At 48.8% G+C, this 25,668-nt stretch overlaps 1 protein-coding gene across 1 annotated transcript in view; it reads left to right on the top strand.

Moving 5' to 3' along the window:
* The first annotated feature begins 17,087 nt into the window (after positions 1-17,087).
* LOC118374100 (YLP motif-containing protein 1-like) overlaps positions 17,088-25,668 on the top strand; it is a 64,360-nt gene continuing 55,779 nt past the window's right edge. Inside the window, exons 1-5 of the mRNA XM_052523342.1 lie at positions 17,088-17,945; positions 18,454-18,663; positions 20,179-20,370; positions 21,448-21,648; positions 25,011-25,570. Coding sequence (XP_052379302.1) covers positions 17,352-17,945; positions 18,454-18,663; positions 20,179-20,370; positions 21,448-21,648; positions 25,011-25,570 — 1,757 coding nt within the window. The 5' untranslated portion in view covers positions 17,088-17,351. The remainder of the gene's footprint in view (positions 17,946-18,453; positions 18,664-20,178; positions 20,371-21,447; positions 21,649-25,010; positions 25,571-25,668) is intronic.

Here is a 25,668-nt window from a genome sequence, read left to right as displayed (position 1 = left end):
CAGATCAGCCCTGCTACTGACCAGGGGGATCCTGATCCTAGATCAGCCCTGCTACCGACCAGGGGGAACCTGATCCCAGATCAGCCCTGCTACAGACCAGGGAGAACCTGGTCCCAGATCAGTCCTGCTACCAACCAGGGGGATCCTGATCCAAGATCAGCGCTGCTACCGACCAGGGGGAATCTGATCCCAGATAACCAGGGGGAACCTGGTCCCAGATCAGCCTTGCTACCGACCAGGGGGAACCTGATCCCAGATCAGCCCTGCTACCGACCAGGGGGAACCTGATCAAAGATCAGCCCTGCTACTGACCAGGGGGAACCTGATCCCAGATCAGCCCTGTTACCGACCAGAGGGAACCTGATCCTAGATCAGCCCTGCTACCGACCAGGGGGAACCTGATCCCAGATAGACCAGGGGGAACCTGGTCCCAGATCAGCCCTGTTACCGACCAGGGGGATCCTGATCCCAGATAGACCAGGGGGAACCTGATCCCAGATCAGCACTGCTACTTGTTAGAAGTAGCAATGAAAAGGAGCAACAAAAACACTCAATCACTGACCTATATACCAACAAGCGACACTCCTAAATTGGTTGTGTAGTCCAACTGCACAGACACAAGAATCAAAATACACCCGGCTATACCGTACATGTAGAGACAGAACCAGGCGGATTAAAGCTACAAGAATAATGCCTCTCTCCTCATGCAGAGGCTGATAGGGATATCAGGGGAGATGTGAGTGTCGCAGGCCGCAGGAAGTGGAATACAACACTGGACTTAACAAAGCATCACAAGTCGAAGAGAAGAGGCTCTAAACCCCTTCTGCTAGGCCTCCGAAATGTCAGCAATGACAGCACCATCACTCATTACAAATGGGTCTCTCTTGGTGTGTGTGTGTGTGTGTGTGTGTGTGTGTGTGTGTGTGTGTGTGTGTGTGTGTGTGTGTGTGTGTGTGCGTGTGCGTGTGCATGTGTCTCCTCACACTGACCTCTGTGTGTGTGTGTGTGTGTGTGTGTGTGTGGTGTGCGTGCATGCATGCGCATGTGTCTCCTCACACTGACCTCTGTGTGTCTGTGTGTGTGCGCGCGCGTGCGTGTGCATGTGTGTCCTCACACTGACCTCTGTGTGTGTGTGCGTGTGCATGTGTGTGTGGTGTGTGTGCATGCGTGCGCATGTGTCTCCTCACACTGACCTCTGTGTGTCTGTGTGTGTGTGCGCGCGCGTGCGTGTGCATGTGTGTCCTCACACTGACCTCTGTGTGTCTGTGTGTGTGCGTGTGCATGTGCGTGTGTATGTGTGTGTGTGCACGCGTGCGTGCGTGTGTGTGTGTGTCTCCTCACACTGACCTCTGTGTGTCTGTGTGTGTTGTGATCCTCCGGGGTCTCTATGTCTGCTGAGAGCCGACACGCTGGTGATGCTGGGAGGAGATATACAATTATTCAAAACAGGAGAGGAGAGAAGCCTCGGCTGCTTGTGGCGATGGTTGGGGGCCGTAACAGTCCTCTCACGTTTTCTATGTTTCCTCACTTGGTTTTGTATGACTGCATCAACTCAAACTGAAAGAAAGCTAACACTTTGAATGTTCCTTCATAATCCCCAGAATCCCCAGCTCCTGAATGGTAATCAGGATGGGAGATACAATTTGCCATTTGTATATAATAAATGTTTGCCTTTCCATTCAGGGGTATGACCGTGCCGGTTCGAATCCTGCCGACTACGCCAAATGTAACAAATGTGGATCACACCATCAATATAATACCCTATATACCTTTATACCCTATATACCTTTATACCCTATATACCTTTACATTTACATTTACATTTAAGTCATTTAGCAGACGCTCTTATACCCTATATACCCTATATACCTTTATACCCTATGTACCTTTATACCCTATATACCTTTATACCCTATATACCTTTATACCCTATATACTCTATATACCCTATATACCTTTATACCTATATACCTTTATACCCTATATACCTTTATACCCTATATACCCTATCCTATATACCCTATATACCTTTATACCCTATATACCTATATACCTTTATACCCTATATACCTTTATACCCTATATACCCTATATACCCTATCCTGTATACCCTATATACCCTATCCTATATACCCTATATACCCTATATACCCTATCCTGTATACCCTATATACCCTATCCTATATACCCTATATACCTTTATACCCTATATACCTTTATACCTTTATACCCTATATACCTTTATACCTTTATACCCTATATACCCTATATACCCTATCCTATATACCTTTATACCCTATATACCCTATCCTATATACCCTATATACCATTATACCCTATATACCTATATACCTTTATACCCTATATACCTTTATACCCTATATACCCTATATACCTTTATACCCTATATAACTTTATACCCTATATACCTTTATACACTATATACCCTATATACCCTATATACCCTATATACTTTAATACCTTATATACCTTTATACCCTGTATACCTTTATACCCTATATACCCTATCCTATATACCCTATATACCATTATACCCTATATACCTTTATACCTTTATACCCTATATACCTTTATACCCTATATACCCTATCCTTTATACCCTATATACCTTTATACCCTATATACCCTATCCTATATACCCTATATACCTTTATACCTTTATACCCTATATACCTTTATACCCTATATACCCTATATACCTTTATACCTTTATACCCTATATACCTATATACCTTTATACCCTATATACCCTATATACCCTATCCTATATACCGTATATACCTTTATACCCTATATACCTTTATACCCTATATACATGTATACCCTTTATACCCTATATACCCTATATACCTTTATACCCTATATACATTTATACCCTATATACCTTTATACCTTTATACCCTGTATACCTTTATACCCTATATACCTTTATACCCTATATACCTTTATACCCTATATACCCTATATACCTTTATACCTTTATACCCTATATACCTTTATACCCGTTATACCCTATATACCTTTATACCTTTATACCCTATATACCTTTATACCCTATCCTATATACCTTTATACCCTATATACCCTATATACCTTTATACCCTATATACCTATATACCCTATATACCTTTATACCCTATATACCTTTATACCCTATATACCTTTATACCCTATATACCTTTATACCCTATATACCTTTATACCCTTTATACCTTTATACCCTATATACCCTATGTACATGTATACCCTATATACCTTTATACCCTATTTACCCTATATACCCTATATACCTTTATACCCTATATACCTTTATACCCTATATACCTTTATACTCTATATACCTTTATACCCTTCATACCCTATATACCTTTATACCCTATATACCCTATATACCCTATATGCCCTATATACCTTTATACCCTATATACCGTTATACCCTATATACCTTTATACCCTATATACCCTATATACCCTATATACCTTTATACCCTTTATACCTTTATACCTTTATACCCTATATACCCTATATACCCTATATACCTTTATACCCTATATACCCTTTATACCTTTATACCCTATATACCCTATATACCTTTATACCCTATATACCCTATATACCTTTATACCCTTTATACCTTTATACCCTATATACCTATATACCCTATATACCTATATACCCTATATACCTTTATACCCTATATACCCTTTATACCCTATATACCTTTATACCTTTATACCCTATATACCCTATATACCTTTATACCCTATATACCTTTATACCCTATATACCTTTATACCTTTATACCCTATATACCCTATATACCTTTATACCTTTATACACCCTATATACCCTATATACCTTTATACCTTTATACCCTATATACCCTATATACCCTATATACCCTATATACCTTTATACCTTTATACCCTATATACCTTTATACCCTATATACCTTTTTTGTATTTAATTTGTACCTTTATTTAACTAGGCAAGTCAGTTAAAAACAAATTATTATTTTCAACGACGGCCTAGGAACAGTGGGTTAACTGCCTGTTCACGGGCAGAACAACAGATTTTGTACCTTGTCAGCTCGGGGGTTTGAACTTGCAACCTTCCGGTTACTAGTCCAACGCTCTAACCACTAGGCTACCCTGCCTAGTGGTTAGAGGTGAGAGGTCTCACGGGGTGAGAGACCTTAGAGATACGTGAGATTGTCATACATATGCTTGTGAAGTAAATTATTATAAAAACAAAGCCATAACAGTCATCTCTGCACACCCATCCTGATAACTCTGGCTAACACACGTCCATAATACAGGTAGTGGGTGCAATTGGTTGAGAGGGAGGTTCGACTAATTACTTTAATGTAATGGAGTCATGCTCACTAAATATATAAATTGTGTTCTGTGGGGAAGGATTGGTTTCAATGATCAATCTTGTTATGGACAAGCGTACAAGATAACAGCTTTTCATTGTAAAATGAAAAACACCACACACATACTTGCACACACAGACGGGGACAGACAGACGGGGACAGACACAGACGGGGACAGACACAGACGGGGACAGACACAGATGGGGACAGACACAGACGGGGACAGACAGACGGGGACAGACACAGACGGGGACAGACAGACGGGGACAGACACAGACGGGGACAGACAGACGGGGACAGACACAGACGGGGACACACAGATGGGGACAGACACAGACGGGGACAGACACAGACGGGGACAGACACAGACGGGGACAGACACAGACGGGGACACACAGACGGGGACACACAGATGGGGACAGACACAGACGGGGACAGACAGACGGGGACACACAGATGGGGACAGACACAGACGGGGACACACAGACGGGGACAGACACAGACGGGGACAGACAGACGGGGACACACAGATGGGGACAGACACAGACGGGGACACACAGACGGGGACACACACAGACGGGAACAGACAGACGGGGACACACAGACGGGGACACACACAGACGGGGACACACACAGACGGGGACAGACACAGACGGGGACACACACAGACGGGGACACACACAGACGGGGACACACACAGACAGACACACACAGACGGGGACACACACAGACGGGGACACACAGACGGGGACACACACAGACGGGGACACACAGACGGGGACACACACAGACGGGGACACACACAGACGGGGACACACAGACGGGGACACACACAGACGGGGACACACAGACGGGGACACACACAGACGGGGACACACACAGACGGGGACACACAGACGGGGACACACAGACGGGGACAGACACAGACGGGGACACACACAGACGGGGACACACAGACGGGGACACACACAGACGGGGACACACACAGACGGGGACACACAGACGGGGACACACAGACGGGGACAGACACAGACGGGGACACACACAGACGGGGACAGACACAGACAGACACACACAGACGGGGACAGACACAGACGGGAACACACACAGACGGGGACACACACAGACGGGGACAGACACAGACGGGGACACACACAGACGGGGACAGACACAGACGGGGACACACAGACGGGGACAGACACAGACGGGGACACACACAGACGGGGACACACACAGACGGGGACACACAGACGGGGACACACACAGACGGGGACACACACAGACGGGGACACACAGACGGGGACACACACAGACGGGGACAGACACAGACGGGGACACACAGACAGACACACACACAGACGGGGACAGACACAGACGGGGACACACACAGACGGGGACAGACACAGACGGGGACACACAGACGGGGACAGACACAGACGGGGACAGACACAGACGGGGACACACACAGACGGGGACAGACACAGACGGGGACACACAGACAGACACACACACAGACGGGGACAGACACAGACGGGGACACACACAGACGGGGACAGACACAGACGGGGACAGACACAGACGGGGACACACACAGACGGGGACAGACACAGACGGGGACACACAGACGGGGACAGACACAGACGGGGACACACACAGACGGGGACACACACAGACGGGGACACACACAGACGGGGACACACACAGACAGAGACACACACAGACGGGGACACACAGACGGGGACACACAGACGGGGACAGACACAGACGGGGACAGACACAGACGGGGACACACACAGACGGGGACACACAGACGGGGACACACACAGACGGGGACACACAGACAGACACACACAGACGGGGACACACAGACAGACACACACAGACTGGGACAGACACAGATGGGGACACACACAGACGGGGACACACACAGACGGGGACACACACAGATGGGGACAGACACAGACGGGAGACACACACAGACGGGGAAACACACAGACGGGGACAGACACAGACGGGGACACACACAGACGGGGACAGACACAGACGGGGACAGACACAGACGGGGACACACACAGACGGGGACACACACAGACGGGGAACACACAGACGGGGACAGACACAGACGGGGACAGACACAGACGGGGACACACACAGACGGGGACAGACACAGACGGGGACACACACAGACGGGGACACACACAGATGGGGACAGACACAGACGGGGACACACAGAGACGGGGACACACACAGACGGGGACACACACAGACGGGGACACACACAGACGGGGACACACACAGACGGGGACAGACACAGACGGGGACAGACACAGACGGGGACACACACAGACGGGGACACACACAGACGGGGACAGACACAGACGGGGACAGACACAGACGGGGACACACACAGACGGGGACAGACACAGACGGGGACAGACACAGACGGGGACAGACACAGACGGGGACAGACAGACGGGGACAGACACAGACGGGGACACACAGACGGGGACAGACACAGACGGGGACAGACACAGACGGGGACAGACACAGACGGGGACAGACACAGAGGGGGACACACAGACGGGGACACACAGATGGGGACAGACACAGACGGGGACAGACAGACGGGGACACACAGATGGGGACAGACACAGACGGGGACACACAGACGGGGACAGACACAGACGGGGACAGACAGACGGGGACACAGATGGGGACAGACACAGACGGGGACACACAGACGGGGACACACAGACGGGAACAGACAGACGGGGACACACAGACGGGGACACACACAGACGGGGACAGACACAGACGGGGACACACACAGACGGGGACACACACAGACGGGGACACACACAGACAGACACACACAGACGGGGACACACAGACGGGGACAGACACAGACGGGGACACACAGACGGGGACACACACAGACGGGGACACACAGACGGGGACACACAGACGGGGACACACACAGACGGGGACACACAGACGGGGACACACAGACGGGGACAGACACAGACGGGGACACACACAGACGGGGACACACAGACGGGGACACACACAGACGGGGACACACACAGACGGGGACACACAGACGGGGACACACAGACGGGGACAGACACAGACGGGGACACACACAGACGGGGACAGACACAGACAGAGACACACAGACGGGGACAGACACAGACGGGGACACACACAGACGGGGACACACACAGACGGGGACAGACACAGACGGGGACACACACAGACGGGGACACACAGACGGGGACACACAGACGGGGACACACACAGATGGGGACACACACAGACGGGGACACACACAGACGGGGACACACACAGACAGACACACACAGACGGGGACACACAGACGGGGACACACACAGACGGGGACACACAGACGGGGACACACAGACGGGGACACACAGATGGGGACACACACAGACGGGGACACACACAGACGGGGACACACACAGACAGACACACACAGACGGGGACACACACAGACGGGGACACACACAGACGGGGACACACACAGACGGGGACACACACAGACAGACACACACAGACGGGGACACACACAGACGGGGACACACAGACGGGGACAGACACAGACGGGGACACACACAGACGGGGACACACACAGACGGGGACACACACAGACGGGGACACACACAGACGGGGACACACAGACGGGGACACACAGACGGGGACACACACAGACGGGGACACACACAGACAGACACACACAGACAGACACACACAGACGGGGACAGACACAGACGGGGACACACACAGACGGGGACAGACACAGACGGGGACACACACAGACGGGGACACACACAGACGGGGACACACAGACAGACACACACAGACGGGGACATACAGACAGACACACACAGACGGGGACACACAGACAGACACACACAGACGGGGACACACAGACAGACACACACAGACGGGGACAGACACAGACGGGGACACACACAGACGGGGACACACAGACGGGGACACACACAGACGGGGACAGACACAGACAGACACACACAGACGGGGAAACACACAGACGGGGACAGACACAGACGGGGACACACACAGACGGGGACAGACACAGACGGGGACAGACACAGACGGGGACACACATAGACGGGGACACACACAGACGGGGAAACACACAGACGGGGACAGACACAGACGGGGACACACACAGACGGGGACAGACACAGACGGGGACACACAGACGGGGACACACACAGACGGGGACACACACAGACGGGGACAGACACAGACGGGGAGACACACAGACGGGGACAGACACAGACGGGGACAGACACAGACGGGGACACACACAGACGGGGACACACACAGACGGGGATACACACAGACGGGGACAGACACAGACGGGGACACACACAGACGGGGACACACACAGACGGGGACAGACACAGACGGGGACAGACACAGACGGGGACACACACAGACGGGGACAGACACAGACGGGGACAGACACAGACGGGGACAGACACAGACGGGGACACACACAGACGGGGACACACACAGACGGGGACAGACACAGACGGGGACACACACAGACGGGGACACACACAGACGGGGACACACACAGACGGGGACACACACAGACGGGGACAGACACAGACGGGGACAGACACAGACGGGGACACACACAGACGGGGACAGACACAGACGGGGACACACACAGACGGGGACACACAGACGGGGACACACAGACGGGGACACACACAGATGGGGACACACACAGACGGGGACACACACAGACGGGGACACACACAGACAGACACACACAGACGGGGACAGACACAGACGGGGACACACACAGACGGGGACACACACAGACGGGGACACACACAGACGGGGACACACACAGACGGGGACACACACAGACGGGGACACACACAGACGGGGACACACACAGACGGGGACACACACAGACGGGGACACACACAGACGGGGACAGACACAGACGGGGACACACACAGACGGGGACACACACAGACGGGGACACACACAGACGGGGACACACACAGACGGGGACACACAGACAGACACACACAGACGGGGACACACAGACAGACACACACAGACTGGGACACACAGACAGACACACACAGACGGGGACAGACACAGACGGGGACACACACAGACGGGGACACACAGACAGACAGACACAGACGGGGACACACACAGACGGGGACACACAGACAGGGACACACAGACAGACACACACAGACGGGGACACACACAGACGGGGACACACACAGACGGGGACACACACAGACGGGGACAGACACAGACGGGGACACACAGACACACACAGACGGGGACACACACAGACGGGGACACACACAGACGGGGACACACAGACAGGGACACACAGACAGACACACACAGACGGGGACACACAGACAGACACACACAGACGGGGACACACAGACAGACACACACAGACGGGGACACACAGACAGACACACACAGACGGGGACACACAGACAGACACACACAGACGGGGACACACAGACAGACACACACAGACGGGGACACACAGACAGACACACACAGACGGGGACACACAGACAGACACACACAGACGGGGACACACACAGACGGGGACACACAGACGGGGACACACAGACAGACACACACAGACGGGGACACACAGACAGACACACACAGACGGGGACACACAGACAGACACACACAGACGGGGACACACAGACAGACACACACAGACGGACACACACAGACGGACACACACAGACAGACACACACACAGACGGGGACAGACACAGACGGACACACACAGACGGGGACACACAGACGGACACAATCCGGTTACAATCATACTGTTACATGTTATTGTATCAGGCAATCACCTCTTTTTTTTCTCATAGGCATCATTTATAACCAGTGGACAGATGGTTCTGTAATGATATTCGAAGCAGGTTGGCTATTGGGTTTAGGGATCTTCCTCTCTGTTTAGTTGGATTTACATATATTTCTGAGTGTTTATTTTCCACATCGTCCAAGTATGATGAATGCATAGCTGTAGTCTGTCTGGAGGTCTGGGACAGAAACAGGCACTATATATACACACACAATGTATCTGAGGCCAGGAAAGTTGCAGTGTACATTTACCAACAAGGTTAGACGCCTGTCTATTGAAATTAAATATCTTATTATTACAAATGTATTAATTGTATATAGACAATATATCAGAGGACACAGGGCAGTTTACAGCAAAGTTGACCATGTGCTTTGGTTTTAAATTAGTTGTTATTTTAAAATTAACATCTTATAATTGCATAATTATAGATACATATATACAGTACCAGTCAAAGGTTTGGCACACATACTCATTCAATGGTTTTTCTTTCTTTAAAACTCTGTTCTACATTGTATAATAATAGTGAAGACATCAAAACTATGAAATAACACATATGGAATCATTTAGTAACCAAAAAAGTGTTAAACAAATCAAAATATATTTGACATTTGTGATTCTTCAAAGTAGCCACCCATGATTCCATATGTGTTATTTCATAGTTTTGACGTCTTCACTGTTATTCTACAATGTAGAAAATAGTAAAAACAAAGAAAAAACCCTTGAATGAGGAGGTGTGTCTCCACTTTTGACTGGTAAAATGGAAAACTGGAAACCAAAACATGCCAGGTATTTATAAACCATCTGTGTTGTAGACCTATACTCCCCCTTTCATTTGTACAGCGTTGGTTAAATAATTAATATTCTTCTCTCAAGGACTTTTTATAAATCTCATCATTAATAAAAACAGACATTCAATTAGCAACCAAAGCATGATAGCCAATTTTGTCATCATAACAGTCTCTCTCTCTCTCTCTCAGCTGGAGGGATTGTGTGAGAGGGAGGGAAAAATTAACTAATTTCATTCATCTCGTTGTCATCCTTTTTCAAGTGGCCGCTAATAAGTACAAATTAATATGATTAATCAAATTGACTACATCAACTCATTCCAGGTTTTCAAAGGCGAGAGGGTGTGTTGAGGTGATAGGGAGGGAAGAGAGGATGAAGAGAGGAGAGGACAGAAGAACCTATCCCACTAAATGACACCACAATTGGGTATTAAAACCATCAGTGGAAACAACACCCAGATGACGATGAGACCTGGGAGAGCAGATATCTGTACAGCTTTAATCTTTATTATTTATTCCAATTATATATTTTCTTCTACCCCCATTCAAAGCCCTTTCTATTTGACTTAAAGACAATTCAAATATCAGATACGCACACTTTAACTGGATCTACATTGTGTTATATTGCAATAAGCATCAGACACCTTTTAATTTATGTTATTTGTCCTTTGGTTTCATTTCACCCAATCAGAATATACTATAGGCCTATACCATTCTCAGTGAGGATATATTAACCAGGAAGTAAAAGCTCTTGTTCAGTGAGGATATATTAACCAGGAAGTAACAGCTCTGCTTTTGTTCAGTGAGGATATATTAACCAGGAAGTAACAGCTCTGCTTTTGTTCAGTGAGGATATATTAACCAGGAAGTAACAGCTCTGCTTTTGTTCAGTGAGGATATATTAACCAGGAAGTAACAGCTCTGCTTTTGTTCAGTGAGGATATATTAACCAGGAAGTAACAGCTCTGCTTTTGTTCAGTGAGGATATATTAACCAGGAAGTAACAGCTCTGCTTTTGTTCAGTGAGGATATATTAACCAGGAAGTAAAAGCTCTGCTTTTGTTCAGTGAGGATATATTAACCAGGAAGTAACAGCTCTGCTTTTGTTCAGTGAGGATATATTAACCAGGAAGTAACAGCTCTGCTTTTGTTCAGTGAGGATATATTAACCAGGAAGTAACAGCTCTGCTTTTGTTCAGTGAGGATATATTAACCAGGAAGTAACAGCTCTGCTTTTGTTCAGTGAGGATATATTAACCAGGAAGTAAAAGCTCTGCTTTTGTTCAGTGAGGATATATTAACCAGGAAGTAACAGCTCTGCTTTTGTTCAGTGAGGATATATTAACCAGGAAGTAACAGCTCTGCTTTTGTTCAGTGAGGATATATTAACCAGGAAGTAACAGCTCTGCTTTTGTTCAGTGAGGATATATTAACCAGGAAGTAACAGCTCTGCTTTTGTTCAGTGAGGATATATTAACCAGGAAGTAACAGCTCTGCTTTTGTTCAGTGAGGATATATTAACCAGGAAGTAACAGCTCTGCTTTTGTTCAGTGAGGATATATTAACCAGGAAGTAACAGCTCTGCTTTTGTTCAGTGAGGATATATTAACCAGGAAGTAACAGCTCTGCTTTTGTTCAGTGAGGATATATTAACCAGGAAGTAACAGCTCTGCTTTTGTTCAGTGAGGATATATTAACCAGGAAGTAACAGCTCTGCTTTTGTTCAGTGAGGATATATTAACCAGGAAGTAACAGCTCTGCTTTTGTTCAGTGAGGATATATTAACCAGGAAGTAAAAGCTCTGCTTTTGTTCAGTGAGGATATATTAACCAGGAAGTAACAGCTCTGCTTTTGTTCAGTGAGGATATATTAACCAGGAAGTAACAGCTCTGCTTTTGTTCAGTGAGGATATATTAACCAGGAAGTAACAGCTCTGCTTTTGTTCAGTGAGGATATATTAACCAGGAAGTAACAGCTCTGCTTTTGTTCAGTGAGGATATATTAACCAGGAAGTAACAGCTCTGCTTTTGTTCAGTGAGGATATATTAACCAGGAAGTAACAGCTCTGCTTTTGTTCAGTGAGGATATATTAACCAGGAAGTAACAGCTCTGCTTTTGTTCAGTGAGGATATATTAACCAGGAAGTAACAGCTCTGCTTTTGTTCAGTGAGGATATATTAACCAGGAAGTAACAGCTCTGCTTTTGTTCTTTTGTTCTAACATCAGATGAATCGGCTAGGGAGGGAAATAAAACAGCATCACTATTAGACTGAACATCTTATGGTAAACAGAGTATGTATACTTAATAAAAATATAAATATGTACTACATATGTTAATAAAATATTGACTGTAGTCATACTGAACGTAATATATCAGCTTCATCTTATCAGAACGGCATCGTTACAGGTGATGTTCTTTGTTAATCAGCTTCATCATTATAACCAGGGGATTAAGGAGCAGCTCGTATTGCTGCTGTGCTACACTGTATATTGGTATTATCTTTCAGATCCTCTGTCTCCTAATAGGAGAATTGAGGGCATTACAGCCTAGATACAGACCAGGCAATCTGGGGCGGCATCCCAAATGCCACCCTAGCTATTCCTTATATAGCACACTACCCTGGTCAAAGGAAGTGCACTATATGGGGAATAGGGTGCAAATTGGGACGTAGTTCTGGGTTTGATTGGAGAGGAGGAGAGCAGAGGAGAGCTTGGAATGCTGCTGACAGTCGAGAGAGAGAGAGAGAGAGGGAGAGAGAGAGAGAGGCTTTTAAATGTCACACCAATTAATCTATCCAGCCATCAAACAATATTCTGGAAAACAAAGTCAAAGGCTGATCAATCGGCATCACTCTTCCCCTCACAGGGTTATGGGAAAATTGATTTGTCAAACAAAGCAAAGCATTTTGAAAGCAGCCAGCCAGGGAACAACCATGGAGACATGGGCATGTGCTGAATCCATTAGACTGCGTTCAACATTTTGTTTAAAGTAGGATTTTCATCACAGGAGAAAATGCACCGTCCTCAATATTGTATAACTGTCCAATTTTAAGTGTTTGAAATGGTTCAAACAGCTCTGGGTTGTGCTGTTAAGTATCCATTACGCTGTACTATTCTGCTCTATAATACTACATACTTGTAGACGTTTCACTTCTAGACTTTGGTCAGATATTACCAGATAATATAACATATGGATATTGTTTTTTACCAAAAAATGATCTGACTTTTCACATTTCTCAAATACAGGTAACTGCAAAAATAATGACAACATTTGAGTAGATGAGGGATACAAAGTATATTGAAAAGCCGGTGATTCCACACAGGTGAATTCATTCATAAATTAACATCCCATCATGCTTAGGGGTCATCTATAAAAATGGGCAGACCATTATTTTGTTTATTCCATATATCACACAAATACTATATCACAGTGGTACAGTGTACCCTATACCAAAATATACAAAGGTCTACTCTTCTAAGCTGTAATGGCATATCCTGCTATTCAATACAGCACTGCCCTAAACTGCACCATGTCATTCTCTATCCCCCCATGCTATTCTCTGGCCCCCCATGCTATTCCCTGGCCTACCCATGCTATTCCCTGGCCTGCCCATGCCATTCTCTATCCCCCCATGCTATTCTCTGGCCCCCCATGCTATTCCCTGGCCTACCCATGCTATTCCCTGGCCCCCCTATGCTACACAGTCTAGTGTTCTAATCTAAACAGAACTGTATCAGTGTGCCCGTCATGCTTTTTAAAGGAGAGAGAGCTCAGCTCCCTTCCTGTTTAGGGATTCCTCCACCCTCCACTGCATCCCTCCTCCCCACCCTCCTCCCCATTCCCCCTCCATCCCTCCTCCCCATTCCCCCTCCATCCCCACCCTCCTCCCCACCCTCCTCCCCATTCCCCCTCCATCCCTCCTCCCCACCCTCCACCCCATTCCCCCTCCATCCCACCCTCCTCCCCATTCCCCCTCCATCCCTCCCCTCCATCCCTCCACCCCATTCCCCCCTCCATCCCATCCCTCCTCCCCATTCCCCCTCCACCCTCATCCTCCCTCCATCCCTCCTCCCCATTCCCTGCTCCATCCCTCCCTCGATCCCTCCACCCCATTCCCCCTCCATCCCACCCTCCACCCCATTCCCTGCTCCATCCCACCCTCCACCCCATTCCCTGCTCCATCCCACCCTCCACCCCATTCCCTGCTCCATCCCTCCACCCCATTCCCTGCTCCATCCCTCCCTCCATCCCCATTCCCTGCTCCATCCCACCCTCCACCCCATTCCCTGCTCCATCCCACCCTCCACCCCATTCCCTGCTCCATCCCACCCTCCACAACCCATTCCCCTGCTCCATCCCTCCACCCCATTCCCTCCTCCATCCCACCCTCCACCCCATTCCCTGCTCCATCCCTCCCTCCACCCTCCACCCCATTCCCTGCTCCATCCATCCCTCCACCCTCCACCCCATTCCCCCCTCCATCCCACCCTCCACCCGCCACCCCATTCCCTGCTCCATCCCTCCCCCTCCATCCCTCCTCCCCATTCCCCTCCATCCCTCCCTCCATCCCTCCACCCCATTCCCCCTCCATCCCACCCTCCTCCCCATTCCCCCCTCCATCCCTCCCTCCATCCCATTTCCCCTCCATCCCATCCCCCCTCCCTCCATCCCCTCCTCCCCATCCCTTCTCCCTCCCTCCCTACACCCTCCTCCCCATTCCCCCCTCCATCCCCCTCCCTCCATCCCTCCTCCCCATTCCCTGCTCCATCCCTCCCTACACCCTCCTCCCCATTCCCCCCTCCATCCCTCCTCCCCATTCCCTGCTCCATCCCTTGACAATGTATCTGTATCCCTCCCTAAAGGCCAGAGCTCGTAGTGTGACCTTGTCTTCCATCAGGGAGGGCGTCCCGTCTTGAAAGTATAAAGAGCTGGGCCAGCGTCCAAAATGGCCCCCTATTCCCTATATCCCTCAAACTCAACTCTGGACCTCCAAGCCAGTTCCACTGCATTATTTCCATTGTTGCCCTCTAATCAGGGACTGATTTAGACCTGGGACAACAGGTGTGTGCAATTAATTATCAGGTAGAACAGAAAAGCAGCAGGCTCCGGACCTCGTAGGGTAAGAGTTTAGTACCCCTGCCCTATATAGTGCATAGGAATTTGGTCAAAAGTAGTGCACTATATAGGGAATAGGATGCCATTTATTCTCAGTTTAACACCCCTTTAATGTCATCATGAAATATGAGGTCATTAGGAGATATTAAAACACTGCTGACAAACTCATTAACAGGAGACATTAAACGGGGCGGGGGTTGATTAATCCGCTTTAACGATTATTTTTAAGTGGTTCTGGTTTAAACTTAATACAGATTTACTGGGGATCTAACTGAAGACAAAACAGTAACACTGTGTGAAGGGTAGGGAGTCGAGAGGCCCTGTAGGGCAAGATAAAGTCGTTGGCGTTTGACCACAGCATGTGTCCTCTCTCCTTCAATCCCTTTTAGCTGAACTTCAAAGGCTCAAGGGGAACCAAAATGATTTCCAAACCATCCCAACACTCCTACATTTTGTTAGTGGTTCAGACTTTTGTGATGGAGATCATTAGAAATATACCTATTTTAAAGGTATTCAACAAAGGCTGCACACACACACAGGTTTTTTTGTAAGCCATCTCTCAGACCTTCAAAGAGCAATTATCTGATCCAAACTATATATTGTCTGATCCAAACTATTTTGTTTTGACCCAATAATTTACTGTTTGACCCAATAATCTATCTGATTGGTTCCAAAAAAAAAACATTTTCTCATCATGTTGTTTTGGACTACTGAAATATGATTGTGGCATATGAGGTCTATGTGTTTATGTAGAAATGTCACCCTCTTGTGGAATGGAAAAATAACAACAATTTGGATGATCCGGAAATGATGTATTCATGACGTACATCCGTCATACCAACCAATCGGCGTGTACGTTTCCCACGTCTCCCTCCACAACCAGCTAGTTAGCTTTTTAGCTAAAGGATACGGAACCCGAAAACCAAGGCGAACAACGCATTTTCTTTCATTTGTTAACGTTTACTGATACAACAAACGCGATCAATAATCAGCGTTTGTTTACGGTTTGTAACGCGCGTGAAAACGTACCTCTATATCGAGGGTAGCGTCGCATTACCTTGTATTTTTCACTGCGCCGGTTTTATGTGAGCACAAAGGCCCACACAAGCCCGCTGTTTCCAAGCATGTATCCTTGGGGTACTAACTACGGCGGTGGCCATCAACAACCACCTCCGCAGCAGAACTTCGGCGCGCCGTCTCCTCAAGGCGAAGGCTTCGCAGGTGGATTCGGGAGTTATGGAGCCGCGACGCCCGCAGCGGCACCCGGTTCCACGTTCAACAGCCTGCGGGAGCAGCATCTCCAGCAGATGCAGCAGCTGCAACAGCTCCACCAAAAACAGCTCCAATCCGTGCTGCACCACGACAGGAACGTAGATGCAAACCCCTATGGCGGCGGTGGTACTGCGGCCGAATCGTGGCAAGGCAGTTCGGGATATGGGTATGGTTCAACGGGGGCCGCTGCCCCTTATCAAGATGACCATCAGACCATGCAAGCCGGTCCGCCCGGACCACAGCAGCCGCCGCTACCGCCACAGTCCCCGCAGTCCAAGGAGGCCCAGCCTCCCCCACCAGATTCGACCCTTCCGGTGCCCACTCAGAACAATGGTACTCCAGCGACTAAAGAGGTAAACAAGAAAGAATCTTTGGCCTCGAAAGACCAGGCACATTCCTCAGGGTCGGAGGAGGAAAAGCCCGATTTTACGTCAATGTCGCTGCAGGTAATATCTTGAATGTGTATTTCACATTGCTGCAGTAGGTCTCCTTTCCACGACGGCATGCAAACGTACCCGTACTTCATCTCAGGAATGACGAGAATGTAACTTATATGATTTGTAATTGACTCATATTGCATCGGGAAGTCGTTGTTTCTGCGTGCTATTGTCATAGCCTGACCCCAGATTTGTTTATGTTGTATATAGCAAAGCTCCTATGATTTATCAATGACCGTAGGAGTCTGCAAAACAGCACAAACAGATCTGGGACCATGCGAGTAGTGTTGTTAGTTTCTAAATGTATCGTGATCTTCTCATCAACCATCTTCTTGCATGAGATAAGCCTACTTATCATTCCCCCAATCATCTCAGAGCAGGGTTTTAACTATAACACAGTAGTAGCTATGTTTATTCCATGATATTTACAACAAGCAGGAAGGGAAAGGGGGCTGCACATCCTAACCAGCGTGTCTAATATTGTCATGTTGATATGATGTTTGTTGTTGTCATCCAGGAGCAGCAGCAGTATTGGTACAAGCAGCATCTCCAGAATCTGCAGAGGCTGAAAGCCGAGAAGGCCAAACAGGGTCAGGGTGATGGTCCAACGCCCCGGCCCCACTCGGCAGCCGCGCCTCCCCCTCCATCGGAACCCCTTAAGAGCGCCCCTCCACCACCCCCACCCAAAGAGGAGCCCCCGCCACCACCTCCACCTGAGGACAAAACGGTAAAGGAGAAACCTGACCGTTTCACATGTCTGAGATTCCAATTGTGCGTAAATATATTGGTCTGTGAGACATATCCCATTTATAACAGACGATGTGTTACCTGTAAAAAAAAAAAAAAACACAACAAAATGAATTAGTGGGATTTTTCTCTGTGTATGAAAGGGATACTGCTGACACTCGTCTCCCGAGAGTCTGATATGTTTTGAAATTCAATATCTTCAGAATGTAATCGGACTGTGTGGTAACGATTCAGTGATATGGTAGGTATTCACGTATCGGTTTACCAATGTCACAGGGAAAAAAAATACAAATAATTGAATGGGAATGTTATTTAAAAGCTTCCTCGCGCTACAGAAACAAAGAGAGATGCTCTCGCCCCTGTGTGTCGTTCTGGTAGCGTGGACAAGGCTGAAGGACTCTACGTAAACGTAGCGTGGACAAGGCTGAAGGACTCTACGTAAACGTAGCGTGGACAAGGCTGAAGGACTCTACGTAAACGTAGCGTGGACAAGGCTGAAGGACTCTACGTAAACGTAGCGTGGACAAGGCTGAAGGACTCTACGTAAACGTAGCGTGGACAAGGCTGAAGGACTCTACGTAAACGTAGCGTGGACAAGGCTGAAGGACTCTACGTAAACGTAGCGTGGACAAGGCTGAAGGACTCTACGTAAACGTAGCGTGGACAAGGCTGAAGGACTCTACGTAAACGTAGCGTGGACAAGGCTGAAGGACTCTACGTAAACGTAGCGTGGACAAGGCTGAAGGACTCTACGTAAACGTAGCGTGGACAAGGCTGAAGGACTCTACGTAAACGTAGCGTGGACAAGGCGTACGAAACGTAGCGCGTGGACACGGCGTGACAAGGGCTGAAGGCTGAAGGACTCTACGTAAACGTAGCGTGGACAAACGTGAAGCGTAAACGTAGCGTACAAGGCTGAAGGACGTAAACGGCGTGGACAAGGCTGAAGGACTCTACGTAAACGTAGCGTGGCGTGGACAAGGCTGAAGGACTCTGGACGTAAACGTAGCGTGGACAAGGCTGAAGGACTCGTGGACAAGGCTGAAGGAAGCGTAGCGTGGACAAGGCTGAAGGACTCTCAAGGCTGAAGGCGTAAACGTAGCGTGGACAAGGCTGAAGGACTCTACGTAAACGTAGCGTGGACAAGGCTGAAGGACAAGGCTGAAGGAGCGTGGCGTGGACAAGGCTGAAGGACTCTACGTAAACGTAGCGTGGACAAGGCTGAAGGACTCTACGTAAACGTAGCGTGGACAAGGCTGAAGGACTCTACGTAAACGTAGCGTGGACAAAGCTGAAGGACTCTACGTAAACGTAGCGCGGAAGCTTCATCTTCGTCGATCTCTGCGTAGTTCTACGTACTTTTGTGCAGATGAATATTTGGAACGGATCGTTTTATGATGATCCGTTGCTCTGTTTGCGTAGACTTTGTGGAGCCCTTAACTCCTCCAAGTTAAGGGTTAACTTTACTACAAGATACACTCCTCTCCACCTGCAGCCTGCACACCCAGCCCAGGACCCAGCCGAGGCGGCCCGGCTGAAGCAGCTCCAGAGTGCAGCGGCCCAGTGGCAGCAGGCCCAGCAGCAGAGAGCGGGCTACCAGTACCAAGCCCTGATGCGGCACCATGCTCAGCTACAGGTCATCCTCAACCAGTACCAGCAGTGTATCCAACAACCTGCACAGCTAGAGGTAAGTAAGGATCTACACTGACACAATATTATTTCCATCCTTTCTAACTAGGCCTAGGACACTGTCTAACTATGTCTAACTAGGACACTGTCTAACTAGGACACTGTCTAACTAGGACACTGTCTAACTAGGACACTGTCTAACTATGTCTAACTAGGACACTGTCTAACTAGGACTAAGTCTAACTGACTAACTAGGACACTGTCTAACTAGGCCTAGGACACTGTCTAACTAGGACTAAGTCTAACTGACTAACTAGGACACTGTCTAACTAGGCCTAGGACACTGTCTAACTATGTCTAACTAGGACACTGTCTAACTAGGACACTGTCACTGTCTAACTAGGACACTGTCTAACTAGGACACTGTCTAACTAGGACACTGTCTAACTAGGACACTAGGACGCTGTCTAACTAGGACACTGTCTAACTACTGTCTAACTAGGACACTGTCTAACTAGGACACTGTCTAACTAGGACACTGTCTAACTATGTCTAACTAGGACTATGTCTAACTAGGACACTGTCTAACTAGGACACTGTCTAACTAGGACACTGTCTAACTATGTCTAACTAGGACACTGTCTAACTAGGACACTGTCTAACTATGTCTAACTAGGACTATGTCTAACTAGGCCTAGGACACTGTCTAACTAGGACTAAGTCTAACTGACTAACTAGGTCTAACTAGGACTATGTCTGTCTAACTAGGACTAAATATGACTAACTAGGTCTTACTGGACCTAGGACTACTACTGAATCTAACAGCTGTATACAAGGTTGTGGTCTGTTCAGCTCGTGTGATGCTAATAGCAGTCAACTTTATTTGCACAGCGTCTTGCATTGATAAAATAATATTTGAGTGAGCATAGAAAGCACACTCTTTGCTCCTGTCAAAGTGTGTGTTGTCTCTTTGCTGTCAGGGCATTTTGTAGTTTCATTTTGAAAAACGAAGCCTGTCCTATTCTCCTCAATGTCCTCCTCCGTAGACGATGCCATGGACACGCAGTTTAAATTTCCACTTTTTTTAACATTTATTTTTATCCAATACCAGTTATTCTTGTTCCCGCCTGTGTAGACGATGTCTACGGCCATGCAGCTGAGTCACTATGAGAAGCAGCAGCAGCAGTTTGGCCCGGTGTTTGGAGACTGGGGCCGCACCTTCAGCCAATGGCAAGAGCAGTTCCAGTCCTACCCACATAAAGACCAGCTACAGGACTACGAGTTACAGTGGAAACAGTGGCAGGAACAGATGAACTCCACCTCAGCACACCTACAGGTACAACCAGACACTCCACCTCAGCACACCTACAGGTACAACCAGACACTCCACCTCAGCACACCTACAGGTACAACCAGACACTCCACCTCAGCACACCTACAGGTACAACCAGACACTCCACCTCAGCACACCTACAGGTACAACCAGACACTCCACCTCAGCACACCTACAGGTACAACCAGACACTCCACCTCAGCACACCTACAGGTACAACCAGACAAACTCCACCTCAGCACACCTACAGGTACAACCAGACACTCCACCTCAGCACACCTACAGGTACAACCAGACACTCCACCTCAGCACACCTACAGGTACAGTACAACCAGACAAACTCCACCTCAGCACACCTACAGGTACAACCAGACAAACTCCACCTCAGCACACCTACAGGTACAGTACAACCAGACAAACTCCACCTCAGCACACCTACAGGTACAGTACAACCAGACAAACTCCACCTCAGCACACCTACAGGTACGGTACAACCAGACAAACTCCACCTCAGCACACCTACAGGTACAACCAGACAAACTCCACCTCAGCACACCTACAGGTACAGTACAACCAGACAAACTCCACCTCAGCACACCTACAGGTACAGTACAACCAGACAAACTCCACCTCAGCACACCTACAGGTACAACCAGACAAACTCCACCTCAGCACACCTACAGGTACGGTACAACCAGACACTCCACCTCAGCACACCTACAGGTACAACCAGACAAACTCCACCTCAGCACACCTACAGGTACAGTACAACCAGACAAACTCCACCTCAGCACACCTACAGGTACGGTACAACCAGACAAACTCCACCTCAGCACACCTACAGGTACAGTACAACCAGACAAACTCCACCTCAGCACACCTACAGGTACAACCAGACAAACTCCACCTCAGCACACCTACAGGTACAACCAGACAAACTCCACCTCAGCACACCTACAGGTACAACCAGACAAACAGTACAACCAGACAAACTCCACCTCAGCACACCTACAGGTACAACCAGACAAACTCCACCTCAGCACACCTACAGGTACAACCAGACAAACTCCACCTCGGCACACCTACAGGTACAGTACAACCAGTCACACACCAGGACAAACTCCACCTCAGCACACCTACAGGTACAGTACAACCAGACAAACTCCACCTCAGCACACCTACAGGTACGGTATAACCAGACAAACTCCACCTCAGCACACCTACAGGTACAACCAGACAAACTCCACCTCAGCACACCTACAGGGTACAACCAGACAAACTCCACCTCAGCACACCTACAGGTACAGTACAACCTGACAAACTCCACCTCAGCACACCTACAGGTACAACCTGACAAACTCCACCTCAGCATACCTACAGGTACGGTACAACCAGACACTCCACCTCAGCACACCTACAGGTACAGTACAACCTGACAAACTCCACCTCAGCACACCTACAGGTACAACCAGACAAACTCCACCTCAGCACACCTACAGGTACAACCAGACAAACTCCACCTCAGCACACCTACAGGTACAACCTGACAAACTCCACCTCAGCACACCTACAGGTACAACCTGACAAACTCCACCTCAGCACACCTACAGGTACAGTACAACCAGACAAACTCCACCTCAGCACACCTACAGGTACGGTACAACCAGACACTCCACCTCAGCACACCTACAGGTACGGTACAACCAGACACTCCACCTCAGCACACCTACAGGTACAGTACAACCAGACAAATTCCACCTCAGCACACCTACAGGTACGGTACAACCAGAAGAGGAGGGGCCCTCTGCCTCTGGGGTCTATTCAGTAGGATTTAATGTTACAGGACTTTTTATTTTTTAGATACAGGTACAATGAGGGACAAGTCACTCCACCTCAGCAGTTCACCTACAGGTACAGTACAGTTTTACCAGACAGGGCAGCTTCCACCTACAGCTAAACCTCCCGGGCAGCTTCATGTACAACCTGACTAAACCTCAGGGCAGCCTCAGCACACCTAGGGCAGGTACAGTGTTTACGTTACCAGACAAACCTCGGGCAGCTTCATGTAGTGTTTTACGTTACTGACTAAACCCCCAGGGCAGCTTCATGTAACCTGACTAAACCCCAGGGCAGCTTCATGTCAGCACACCCCAGGGCAGCTTCATGTAGTGTTTTACGTTACTGACTAAACCCCAGGGCAGCTTCATGTAGTGACGTTACTGACCCCCCAGGGCAGCTTCATGTAGTGGTCTGATTCAGCTTCAGTAGTGTTTTAATGTAAACCCCCAGGCACTTTTTAGTTTTTTACTGATAAACCCCCAGGGCAGTTCATGTAGTGTTTTACGTTACTGACTAAATCCAGGGCAGCTTCATGTAGTGTTTTCACTGACTAAACCTCCAGGGCAGCTTCATGTAGTGTTTTACATGCAGACTAAACCCCCAGGGCAGCTTCATGTAGTGTTTTACGTTACTGACTAAACCCCAGGGCAGCTTCATGTAGTGTTTTACGTTACTGACTAAACCCCCAGGGCAGCTTCATGTAGTGTTTTACGTTACTGACTAAACCTCCAGGGCAGCTTCATGTAGTGTTTTACGTTACTGACTAAACCCCAGGGCAGCTTCGTGTAGTGTTTTACGTTACTGACTAAAACCCCAGGGCAGCTTCATGTAGTGTTTTACGTTACTGACTAAACCCCCAGGGCAGCTTCATGTAGTGTTTTACGTTACTGACTAAACCCCAGGGCAGCTTCATGTAGTGTTTTACTGACTAAACCCCCAGGGCAGCTTCATGTAGTGTTTTACGTTACTGACTAAACCCCCAGGGCAGCTTCATGTAGTGTTTTACGTTACTGACTAAACCCCCAGGGCAGCTTCATGTAGTGTTTTACGTTACTGACTAAACCTCCAGGGCAGCTTCATGTAGTGTTTTACGTTACTGACTAAACCTCCAGGGCAGCTTCATGTAGTGTTTTACGTTACTGACTAAACCCCCAGGGCAGCTTCATGTAGTGTTTTACGTTACTGACTAAACCCCCAGGGCAGCTTCATGTAGTGTTTTACGTTACTGACTAAACCCCCAGGGCAGCTTCATGTAGTGTTTTACGTTACTGACTAAACCCCCAGGGCAGCTTCATGTAGTGTTTTACGTTACTGACTAAACCCCCAGGGCAGCTTCATGTAGTGTTTTACGTTACTGACTAAACCCCCAGGGCAGCTTCATGTAGTGTTTTACGTTACTGACTAAACCCCCAGGGCAGCTTCATGTAGTGTTTTACGTTACTGACTAAACCCCCAGGGCAGCTTCATGTAAAGGCGCTGCTGATGTGGAAAAAGGGGTCGTCATATATTTGATTGATTCGTTGCAGGAGAGGGTCACCACCCTGCGAGCCACGCAGCAACCGTACGGAGGCGATGGCGGTGGACCGTACGGAGGTAGCGGTAGCGTCGGCAGCGATGGAGGTGGACAGTACGGCGCTGATCAATACGGTAGTAGTGACCGGTATGGTACTGGAGGGTACGGAGACCAGTACAACCAATATGGTCAGTACACACAATCTGGACCGGACTCGCAGATTCAACAAGGTCACATGGTGAGCCCGTCCGTGCCGTCCCAGCCAGGTAGCCAGCCCTCGACCACCTCTGGATCCATGTTGCAGGGCCCTCGACCAGGGCAGCAAGGCCCCTCAAACGCCCAACGCATGGGAACCCCCACAGGAGAACCACACCAAGGGCCTCAGGCAGAGCAGTACAACCTGTCTGGACCTCCAGGGAGAGGGGCGGGCCCAGGAGGGAGAGGGGCGGGCCCAGGAGGGAGAGGGGCGGGCCCAGGAGGGAGAGGGGCGGGCCCAGGAGGGAGAGGTGTGGCCAGATCACCAGTTCCACCACCAGGACAGCCTCCACACTACCAAAGCCCCAGAGGACCAAGGTAACTTGTGTACTCATGGCATAATGATGTTGAAACGGTGTGATTGTGTTTCACTTGGGGGCTAACCTCTTGACCAGAGAGGTGTTGTTTGTACCTGA

This window comes from Oncorhynchus keta, chromosome 8 (assembly GCF_023373465.1).
Source record: "Oncorhynchus keta strain PuntledgeMale-10-30-2019 chromosome 8, Oket_V2, whole genome shotgun sequence".
In the NCBI taxonomy this organism is placed as follows: domain Eukaryota; kingdom Metazoa; phylum Chordata; class Actinopteri; order Salmoniformes; family Salmonidae; genus Oncorhynchus; species Oncorhynchus keta.
The sequence above is the reverse complement of the archived record's forward strand: the minus strand, read 5'-3'. Positions and strand labels throughout refer to the sequence as shown.